This window comes from Otolemur garnettii, unplaced genomic scaffold (genome assembly GCF_000181295.1).
Source record: "Otolemur garnettii isolate 467f Iridium unplaced genomic scaffold, OtoGar3 scaffold00001, whole genome shotgun sequence".
Taxonomy (NCBI): Eukaryota; Metazoa; Chordata; class Mammalia; order Primates; family Galagidae; genus Otolemur; species Otolemur garnettii.
The window spans coordinates 8,125,235-8,137,030 of NW_003852396.1; the positions used below are offsets into that span (position 1 = coordinate 8,125,235).

General features: G+C 36.3%; 1 protein-coding gene across 1 annotated transcript in view; it reads left to right on the plus strand.

Annotated features, from left to right (window-relative positions):
• The window catches only part of DYNC2H1 (dynein cytoplasmic 2 heavy chain 1), a 267,699-nt gene that overhangs the window by 108,808 nt on the left and 147,095 nt on the right, over nucleotides 1-11,796 (plus strand). Inside the window, exons 57-60 of the mRNA XM_023511235.1 lie at nucleotides 426-586; nucleotides 1,461-1,584; nucleotides 2,695-2,816; nucleotides 9,909-9,995. Coding sequence (XP_023367003.1) covers nucleotides 426-586; nucleotides 1,461-1,584; nucleotides 2,695-2,816; nucleotides 9,909-9,995 — 494 coding nt within the window. The remainder of the gene's footprint in view (nucleotides 1-425; nucleotides 587-1,460; nucleotides 1,585-2,694; nucleotides 2,817-9,908; nucleotides 9,996-11,796) is intronic.

Here is an 11,796-nt window from a genome sequence, read left to right on the forward strand (position 1 = left end):
AAAAAAAAAAAAAAAAAATCTTTGTTTATCATGAACTATATTGTTTTGATTATAGAGGGGAAAATGTGTTGTAGATAAATTAAGACAAACTAACAGTTATTTTTATCCAGAGTTGACTCAATTAGCCAGCTAGTTCTAAAATATAAAGAGTGTCTTGAAAATGCCAAATTGTTTCAAAACAAATTAGATTTCCAAATTAGATTGTTGTAGTTGTGGTGGCAAGAACTCTTATTTACTCAACTTGAGCAATTTTTACCTAGGTGTTTTAAAGCATTTGGATATTAGAAGAGAAAGGACACTACAAGTATAGTCATTTTGAATAAAACAACAATAAATATTAGGTTATTAAGTTATTTATAAAGAGTTATAAATGATTTTTAAAATTATATATGTTTGAAAGTAAAAATGACTTTTTTCTCTTTTAGCCTCTAGTCAATGAAGCTAAATTAGCAGTTGGAAACATTAAGCCAGAATCTCTTTCAGAAATTCGCTCACTGCGCATGCCACCTGATGTAATCAGAGACATTCTTGAAGGAGTTTTAAGGTTAATGGGTATCTTTGATACATCTTGGGTGAGCATGAAAAGGTAAGTTTTTCAATTTGTGAGAAATGATATGATTTTAGCAGCGAATGACACATTCTTTCATGGTGTTTAATATCTATTCTCAAATTAAACTTTATCTAAGGACATGGTCATATACTTTGCCTGAAATCTCAAGATATTCTATGTAATCATACATAAATACCTACATATTCCTTACTCCACGAGTGATTGTTAAAAGTGTCAAAAGAAGAGTAAAAGAATGCCTTGGGCTCTTTAAGAATGTCTCAGTAAATTTGATAATTTAATCCTTACATAGCAGAGATTAATTTAACTGTGATTTACTGATGAAGAAAATACAATCAGTATTCTATAAAAGTCTTGTATTCTTAGGGGTGGTGAGAGAGAGAGAGACCGAGGCAGAGATGGAGACAGGGTAACCCATAAGTAACACAAGAGAGGTGTAAGCTGGGAGAGGAACGGTGTTAACTGAGTGAGAACCATACAGCTTCAGGTTGTACCTTGAATAGTGGTATTATGGTTTGTTTTAGGTTGATAGTAAGAGTCCCTTTTATTTTTGGAAATAGGAGAGGAGATTTCATTTGGAGAAATATTTTAAAGTACCATAAAAGGAGTTAGAACATTTTTATAATTCTTACAATTCGCTTCTTGCTCTAGTTCATACACAGAACGTTAGAAAGACTGTTATGCATCTTTCAAGAGTTCATTGTTGTAAAAAATGACGGATAATAGAAGCTTAAATATTTTAGTACTCTATTTTTGGTCACCTAATGGATTAAAAGTATGCAACAAAAAGCATAATGGATTAAAAGCATATAACATTTTGTTAAATTGATATTTGTTCAGAAATAGCAAATTTCATTTTAACTTTATTTGAAGTAATCTGCTTTAATTTTAGTTTCCTTGCAAAACGAGGTGTGAGAGAAGACATAGCAACCTTTGATGCACGAAATATTCCAAAGGAAATCAGAGAGAGTGTTGAAGAACTTCTTTTTAAAAATAAAGGATCTTTTGATCCAAAGGTAATTTTTGACATTTATGCCATGAATTCCCTTTTCCGTACCATATAATCTGCTTTTCAAAATGTAATGCCTTGCCATTATCAAGTGTTTGGAATGCCTAAAAACTAAACTTTAAAAAAAACAAGCTACAAGTATTACAGTTAGGAAGAATTTGCCATCAGAATTAGGTAAATCAGAATCCGAGTAACAGGGGCAGATCATTGAGTGGTTTCGAATCGTAGTATCTGCTGTCAGTGTTAAGTTCCCACCTTGTCATTTTTGTACTTCCAACTTTCCTATTATGCTGTTAGTTTTTCTTGTGTAGTTGTCATGCAATAACAGATATGTATGTTAGGGTAATTATATCTATAATTTTATCTATTTTCAGTGAACATTTTAAATTTCATGATTGTGGTATTTTTAGTATTTCTTATTGAAAATGTTATGTACATCTTCTTTGATTCCAATTACATATAGTGCCTTCAAAATTGCTCTTATCTAATAGAGATGTAGCATATGGGAAGAAAAAGAATTGATGCTTGAACGTTGTTATGGATGGCACATTATGAAAGATGTGACTAATAGAGTAATTATGTTGATAAAACATCTTTATTTTAAAGATTCTTTGTGATTCAAAGAGATTTATTTTTAAGTAAAAATTAAAATTCATGGATATTTCTCTTAATCAAAATAGCAGTTCACTATGTTTTTATTTTATTTGTAAATGAAAAACTTCTTTATTTGGATTAGGTTATTTAAAAAAATGCCCTGGCTTGGCGCCCTTGGCACAGTGGTTATGACGCCAGCCACATACACTGAGGGTGGCGAGTTCAAACTCAGCTCGGGCTAGCTAAACAACAATGACAACTGCAACAAAAAATAGTCGGGCATTGTGGCAGGGGCCTGAAGTCCCAGCTGCTTGGGAAGCTGAGGCAAGAGCATCACTTAAGCCCAAGAGTTTGAGGTTGTTGTGAGCTGTGACACAATAGCACTCTACCAAGGGTGATATAGTGAGACTCTATCTCAACAACAACAACAAAAAAAACAAACCCCAAATCAAATGTGTTATAATTACTTTGCTGTTTTTGAAATTAAGTCAGGATGTTGGATAACTTTCAATGGATTTTTCAGAATGCTAAACGTGCCAGTACTGCAGCTGCACCTTTGGCTGCCTGGGTTAAAGCCAATGTCCAATATTCTCATGTGTTGGAACGAATTCAGCCTTTGGAAACCGAACAGGCAGGATTAGAATCGTGAGTAAAATACATGTAAATATAAAAAATTGTGACCTTCATTTTCATGAACATGATGAGTTTATTATAATATTAGTATTCATTATTTATTTTTCTCTATTTCTGTTAGGCAGCTGACAGTATTAAAACATACAAAGTGATTCAATTGATCACAAATTAAAAATTAAATAGATCAGAAAAAGAAAGCAATTAGGAGGAAACAGATAGCAGAACCAGCTCACTTTTTCTCTACCATTGTTATGTTGTTGGAAGGGTAAGTCCCTTTAGAAAGAGCCAAGTGATATAAAGATAGTATTTAAGTACAAAAAGGATTTGGACATTTATGACCTTCATCTGTCTTTTACGTTCTAAGTTCTAGAACATATTTAGGATATATATTTCAAACAGTGTCTGGGCAGGTAGAGGGAAGATAGAAGTATTTACCGATGGGGCGTCAAGTTCCAATCTGCTATTGTTAGAGTCAGCATTATATTTTATCTCTTTTATCTGTAGATCAAAAGGTTGGTTATGGCCTTGATTGTTCATTATTTGACATTACCTATTAATTTCCTACTTTCATGAAAATTTTTTTTCTTGTACATCTTTGTGTTATTCTCAATATTATTGCTTACATATTACAAATTTACCCACATCTGTTGCAACTCTAAAACATACTTGGTAGTCTTTGTGTTGTGTTTGTTTCTTCTTAGAATTATCCCTCTTACAGCTTTTTGTCCTGTTTTTCCAGTCTGGGTTAGTTCTTTCCTGGGCCTGCTGCTCACAGCTGTTATTGTGAGACTTCTCTTTGCTGTTGCTCTGGCATTACCTTTGTCTCTTTTCTTTATTGTATCCTTTTATAAATTTGAATTTCTCTCTTTCTCTTTTTTAGTTCTTCAGTGTTCTAGAACACATCATCTGCTTCCTAAGAAAGAGGTCCATGTTTTGTCATCTATAATATGTTGTTTTTTGCTCAAATTTTTGAGGGAAAATAAAGATATGCATTATACACGGGTAGTACTGATTCTGTATCTATATAAATGTGTGAAATTCTTTTATTTATGCCTATGTGTTAAAAGTATAACTCTTTCTTGTACCATAATATGTTAAAAATAAATGCAAAAATTCTTTATAATATCCTTTATAATATACAAAACAAAAATCTAAATATAAATAAATACAAATTTGAATTAAAAATTAAATGAAACTTTCTTTTATCCTGAAAGTTTGGACTAAAAATATGAGTGCATATTATATACAAGAGCACATTATACAGAGTAAAATGTATTATGGGATGGAAATATTTGAGCTCTTACTTATTTAAAAATACCTATATAGGAGGAGCCCACAGCCCTGCAGCTGTGGCCGTGGGCTGCAGGGGCCTCCTGTCTAACGCGGTGCTCACCTGACCGGGTGCCGGCGCACTGTGTGCTGGAGCTTGCTTGGTCGTGTCAGGATGGGCCTGAGCGCATCTGTTCTCCACCACTGAGAGTGTGGAGAGGAAGCACTATCCAGTGCCAGGTTGAGGCGGGTGACCTGGGGCACCCACAGATTCTTCTGCAACCATGAGAGAGAGAAAAGTGATCTCTATGATTTGTAAACACCTTTTCCTGAGGATATGTGTAGTCATGTTGGAAGGTCTTGTCTCCTGGGTTCTCAATATCTACCTGGGGAAATATGTCAATAACCTGAATGCAGAGCAGCTCTCAGGGGCCTCAAGGGTGCTGTTGAAGTAGAAAACTTACCATTAAAGGAAGATGCTTTGCGAGAACTCAAATTAACATTTGAAGTCAAAGCTGGCTTCAGGGGGAGAGTCACCCCTCAGATTCGTTTTTATCACCCCCATGTGGGACCCTTGGGTGATCTCCTTATCCATCTTTCACTTAACTGGAGCCCCAGGAAAGGTGCAGGATTTTAATAACGGAAAGGGAAGCTGTTGGAGAGGGAGCACAGGAAAGCACTACTAGCAGCTGCCCTGGAGGAGAAACGCAAGAATGAGCACCAACGCGAATGCTCACAGAAAGGGGATCCTGCTGCCTGGGTAGTCACGAGAACTGAGAATTGTGGAGAGTATCGAATTAAACATTCAAGATGTCCATTTATACTTTGCAGATGGTATCAGCAATCCTTCTCATCCTTTCGCATTTGGCATCTGCATTAATGTGTCCATACAAAATGTTGGCAATGGAGAACTATAGAGAAACTAATGTGGAAAAACAATCAGATATGGCAAATTTGGCATCTGTTGGGATGTTGATCATCCTCATTGGGAAGTTTGCCTCAGGTAGAGTTACAGGAGGCCATGGCCAGGAGCGTGGAGAGTTGTGTTACTACGTGCAGCAGCCTGTGTGTGCGTTTGCTCTTTTTGAACAGAACCTGCTTCAAGGAACCTCTGTAGTCTTGGCATATTCCTCATATTCAATATGATATTCAGCTGGAAACCATTCCCTCAACTGTGAGCTGCAGTGCCAACAAACTGTGGAACTTCTCAAGGAGCTGGAACAAAAGGAGAGCAGGCAAACTTCTGAAAGTGGAAACCCAAAGTGGTGGTATCCAAGAACTGCCAAGGGTGGTGGTACTTTGCTCTGAATCTAACTTAAATGAGGTCAGAGTTAATAAGGACCGAAGAAATGTTGTGTCTGGGGCTTTTTGTTGTGTTTTGTCTGTGATGTTGTCTCTGAATACTGACAAGTATTTCAGTAAGTTAAAAGGAGTCTTGACAGCAGAGGACAAGGAGAAAATGCATCAGATTGAAGAGGAACAGTTTAGAGGAGTTGAAGATTTTGTATGAGCTGGTTCATGACCAATTTCACAAGAAGAGCTATCAGTTCCTCCTGGAGACCCAGAAGCTGGTGGTGGAGGTGGTGCGATGCTACAGTCCTGGTTTCCTGGTTAGGGTGGCTGGGACAGGCGCCAACCCCCTGGAGGAAGTGGCTGGGCTGTCGGCAAAGGAGCATGAGCACTGGATCCTGAAGAGATCCAAGGCATCAAGGAGCTTTTTGGCCGTATGCCCATACATGCCTCATGTGTGAACATCTGTGCAAATGGAGATATGCTTGCCAGGCTGAATTTGCACCTGCATTGAGGTGCAGTGACTGTTACACGGGGGCAAAGAACTCCTTATATGAATGGAAGTGCTTTCATGCAGCTAGAGTTCTCAGATATAAAACTTCTAGCAGAATCTCTTCCTTGAAGAAATTTCTCCTTGCTTGTAGTCTGGTTGGGGGGGACTGTTTCTTCGAGACCTGGCTACAGAAAACTATGTTTCCTCTTCTAGTCTTTCCTAATCCACAAAAAGTTGCCAGTCTCACGATCTTTTCGCCTCTCAACCATATCTGCAGACAGAAGTGATCATTATGGAGCTACAGACCCAGATAACCCCCTTTTGAGATGCTGATGAGAGAAACCCAGCACACAGCCATTTCAACAGGTGACTCAGTGTTAGTGTGATGCCCTTGAATGTCATGTATAATCCCCAGGCCATTAAGAAAGTGGCAGACTTTTTCTACAGGAGAAAGGTTCATACCTCAGGTTTTGGTCATCACTCTGAACTTGAGTTGAGCTGCCTGAAGACGATATAACAAACTGAAGAAGCCGACCAAGGCAGAAATCTGACAAAGTCCTAAAGTTAGTCAGTGATTTCATTTAGGAGAGTAATGGTGGACTATGAGACTTGGTATTTCTGCCCCTCAAGTGATATTTCCTGCTGCTATGAAATTCAAAAATCCTGTTAGTTGTTGTGAGTCTAGAAAAAATGATATTTTGTTTGTTTGTTTTTGCAGTTTTTGGTCAGGGCCGGGTTTGGACCTGCCACCTCTGGTATATGGGGCCTGCGCCCTACTCCTTTGAGCCACAGGTGCTGCCCTAGAAAGAATATTGACAGATAATCTAAGAATTCCACTCTACTACCCCTACTCCTTTGAGCCACAGGCGCTGCCCTAGAAAGAATATTGACAGATAATCTAAGAGTCCCACTCTACTACCCCCGGCTAAAGTGCCATGGTATCTGCATGGCTCACAGAAATTGCAAACTCCTGGGTTCAAGCAATCCTCCTCCCAAGTAGCTGGGATGATAGGCACCCACCACAATGCCTTGGCTAAGTTTTGCTATTTTTAGTAGAGGTGTGGTCTCACTCTTGCTCACACTGGTCTTGGACTCCTGAAGTCTTGTGATCCTCCTTTCTCAGCCTCAGAGTGCTAGGAGTACTAGCATGAGCCACAATCCACTGCTGCCAGCCTATGTGTGATGTTTTTATTTAGGATATTTTCAAGATTCATCCATGTTGAAATTGATGTCAGTACTTCTTTCCTTGTTCTGGCTGCATACTAGTCTGTTATTTACATATACCACATTTTGTTTATCCATTCCCTTTGTGGACATTTGGGTTGTTTCTACTTTTTGGCTGTTGTGAATAGTACTGCTATGAACATTTATGTACAGGTTTTTGAGTAGATTGATATTTTCTGTTCTCCCACGTATATACCTACGAGTGGAGTTGTTGGATCATGTGGTGACTTCATGTTTAGTATTTGTAGGAAGTACAAAACTTCATTTTATATTCTCACTAGCAGTGTATGAGGCTTCCAATTTCTCCACATCCTGGTCATCACTTGTTACTGTTTATCTTTTTGATTATAGGCGTTTTTGTGGATGTGAGATGATATCTCATTGTGCTTTTTATTATTTGTATTTGTTATGTAACATTGTGTATTTTAATAAATATTATTTCCCAGTTTAAAAAAATATCTAAATTATACTATTATAATGATCAGTAATTGGGCTCTGTTTAGAATACAAAGCTAGAAATAGTTTTAGCGCACAATTTTGAAGGCCTTCTTCTATTGTGATGACTCTTAAAATTTAGTCCTTGGATCAGCAGCATCAGCATCACCGTAGAACTTGTTGGAAGTGCAGACTTTTTAGTTCCAGCCAGACTTACTGCTTCAGACTCAGATATGCTGGCTGTGAGGGGTGGGGATATGTGAGGCCTTGCAGTCTGTGCTTTGGTAAACTCTCCAGGTGATTTTGGCATACACTGAAGTTTGACAACTCCCTCTTTGCTCTCTTCTAGGATCCAGTGTTGCTCTTGAATGCTATTTTGATTCCCACTATTTTGTATGTTACCTTGTATATTTTTCTTAAGGCTTCTGGCCTTGTAAAACTTCACAAATCTTTATGGTAAATGCTCACTGTTTACTTTAAGTCTAGAAATTCATGCGTGACAGATTGTGCAAGTTTATTGTAATGTTTTTTTAATAGTCCTTTTCTGTAGCTCTCTATCATTTAAAATGTTTTTGGTTATAGAATAGCAAAATCACCACTCAAAATGGCTTTAGAAATAAAGCAATATATTACAAACAGCAAATCCCAAAGTAGGTTGGTTGCAGGGTGGTTAATTTTGTACCTCCATGATGTCATTCTAAGCTCCTTCCTCATTTTCTGACATTCTCAATTTATTTGCAAGTTAACTGTCCTCTTGGATGCAAGATGGCTGCTAAACCTTTGTCTGTAGAGGAGTACCTTTTCGTAAGAACAGGGAAATCTTCCCAAGATTTCCAGCAGATATTCCCTCACCCTTGCTTTCTCCTTGACTTACAACGTTTAGAGTGTCCGTTTTTCCCCAAACTAAGTGAAGAAAGAATGCATGCCAGAAAAAATCTAAGGCTTTATCAATATCCTATAGGGAAAAAGAAAATGGTTCTGAATAGGCAGGTCAAAGTGTTGCCTTCATATTTTTTATCTGAAGCTCCTTTTTAGTCTTTTATTACATTACTTGGACTAATCTAATATGTCCTTTCATCTTCTCTAATGATTTCAGTATTCTGCTACTAAATTTAATATCTTTGTACAAAACAGAAAAAGGCACCCCTTCTGGGAAAACCCTTAGTTGGGTGTCGGTGCCGTGCACAGATGTTCAGCTGTACCCAGCAGCCCTACCTAGTTTCTATAATTTCTGTCTTTAATTTCTCAGATGCATTGTCCTACCATTATACTATTTTATTTTGTTTTGTGCTACTACACATGCAATTTCCAAAGTTCCATTATTTTTTTTTAAAGATAGTATCACCTTGTTGCTTAGAAAAATGTTCTCTATTGCCCTGAGAATATTAAAGTTTTCTTTTTTAAAATTGTACTTTGCTCCCGCCTTGATAATTCTCCCTGGATTTTTTTTTTCTTTCAAGTTAGGAATCCTTAATCTTTTATACAAGACGTGGGCAGCAGGGGTGGATGGAGATGGGTAGGGTATAAGCTAGACTTAGCATTCTGGATTGTGTTAAGAGTAGGATGACCAGATTTTAACGTTTATAAAATGGGACAACACGGGGGCAGGGGACGGGGCAGGGCAGGGCCTGACAACAATGCAAACTTTGATAAGCAGTTCTGAATAATCACTTCTCAACAATTATTTGTTATTATTGCAGTTTAACATTATAAAATTAACAAAAATAATATAAAACTCCTATTCTGGCGAAATAGCCACATGGCAGCCGAAAACCGTATATTCCCTTCCTGTTCTCCCGCCCGTTCATGCATTCTTTCCAAAAATCGGGACTTTTTTAAAACACTGCGGAACGCGGGACAAATTGTTCAAAAGCGGATGTCTGGTCACCCTAGTTAAGAGGGAATCTGAGGTCAAACTCTTTATAATGTCAACTATTAAATGATCCCTATATTTAGCTTTATTATTACCTTCAGAAGTAAGTGCCTGTTTCTGTATTTCCTGACCATTTAGGAATTCTGCTTCTTTCAGCTCCTTTTCCTATAGGCATTTAGTTATTACCTTTTTGCATTCTGGTGTGTAAGTTATTACTTTTCAAAATTTTATTGAAGTTTCTTACTCGTCAGACTTTTCTCTTTCATTTTCCTTATCTTTGCTCAAGTATGTCTTTTTTATTTTCTTGGTTTCATTTTAGTAGGGTTTTAGAAGGATAGAAGAGAAATTTTAATTTCAGCATTGCTTTTCAAATTAAATTCTAAGCAAAAGTCTTATAATATTGAAGTAGTCACAATTTGTATTGTTATATATTTACTGTAAGATTACATCTTAAAGTGTTGCTGTTTTATTGTTGTTATCTATAATAGAATGACTTTTATAATATTGAATTATATTTTAGGAATTTGAAGAAAACTGAAGACAGAAAAAGGAAACTAGAGGAGCTTCTTAATTCTGTTGGTCAAAAGGTATCAGAACTCAAAGAGAAGTAAGTTAAGTTTCAAAATATGTTTTGAATATTTGAAGCATCAACTGATTTTGAATTTTGAAAATAGTTGTAATAACTCTTAACATTGGGAAGGGTGTAGAATAATACAGAACATTTATGGTAAGACTAAAATTCTTTTAAGTCTCCGTTTGTGTAGCTACTGCTACATATATTCCCGAGCACTGATGAGAAAGTGAGCAAGCGGAACTGACTGTAATGAGTTAATGCTTGGAGTATTTACCCCAACACTGGGTTCTTTCTTAGTTTGACTTTTGGATTTGAGACTCCTTTATGTCAGATGACACTGGGAGTCAGCCTATTCTATGAAGTATAATCTTCCCAAGTGTTCATTATCATGTTAAAGATTCTATCCTTTTAACTTTTTTCTTCTTTGTGTTAAAAGAAAAATTCTTTATGCAAATTCTATACTAAAATTAAGGAACATTTGTGCATATGATTAGCCTTACCGCCTTTCATCTTGGATCCCTGTGATTGCTGTTTAGTACAGGATAGAAATATGTCAGTATGGGCGTTAGTAAAAGTTTTGGAACATTTTCATTTAAAAATTGTGAAAGTTAGGAACCTGAAGAATGATGTGGTTAGGTGTAGTGCCTCTTAGAGTTGCTTTTAGTTTTATGAGACTAATGTGTACTTTTCTATAAGCTACAGATTTTTTTGCAGTGATGTGTCATGCTTCCTTTTTTTAATGGCAGAAAAGCAAATTATTATACCAAGAAAGAAATTTATAATGTTGAAACTGTGATTTTTTTCCTCCATATCCAGGAAATAGTTCTTTCTTTCTCATATTCACGTATACAGGGGAAAAAAAAAAAAAAGGAAAAACTTCAAACCTATAAGCCTAGTGTTTTTTGTATTCCTGAACAATTTTTGGTTAGAAACATAGAAAGAAATCACCTCATTTTCTGCCAGGTATTGTAAGAGAAGTATAAAAAATATATATAATGTATTATTTTCAGTGTCATATGCTCACAATTGGAACTTCAATCTTCAGCTAATTCTCAAATGTTTATTGAGTAATTAATTTATTATAGCAAGGCTTTGGGTATTTATTAGTCACTTGCTGTGTCAGGTTTTGTACTAGTACTTTGCATATTATTTCTTTAATCCTTAGGAGGATGAAAAGAGGTAAATATTAATCTTCTATTCAGTAGATTAGGAAGGTTAAAATTATACAGGTTTATTTTCCTAAAGTTGAGCAGCTAATAAATGACTAAGCCAGGATTGGATAGTAGATTTGCCTAATTCCGTAAGTTTCTATTCTTCACTGCTACCAATATTTTGTTTTGTTTTGTTTTTTATTTTTATTAAATCAAAAATAGGTCATGTATACATTAATGCATTTGTGGGGTACAATGTGCTGATTTCATATAGAATTAGGAATGCTTACATCACACTGGTTAATATATATCTCATCTCGTTTACTTAGTTATTGTGTTAAGACATTTATACTCTATACTAATAGATCCGACATGTACTCTTGCATTATGCACCAAAGGCATGATCCCACCATTCACCCTCCCTCAATAAGACCTCCTTCCTCCCCTCATAACCCCCTCCTCCCTCCTTCATCATGGGCCATAGTTGTGATATATTCATCATATGAAAGTGTGAGTGACTATAAATTGGTTTCATAATAGTACTAAGTACATTGGATATTTTTTCTTCCATTCTTGAGATACTTTACTAAGTAGGATATGTTCCAGCTCCATCCATGTAAATGTAAAAGAGGTAAAGTCTCCATCTTTTTAAAGGCTCCGTAATATTCCATGGTATACATATA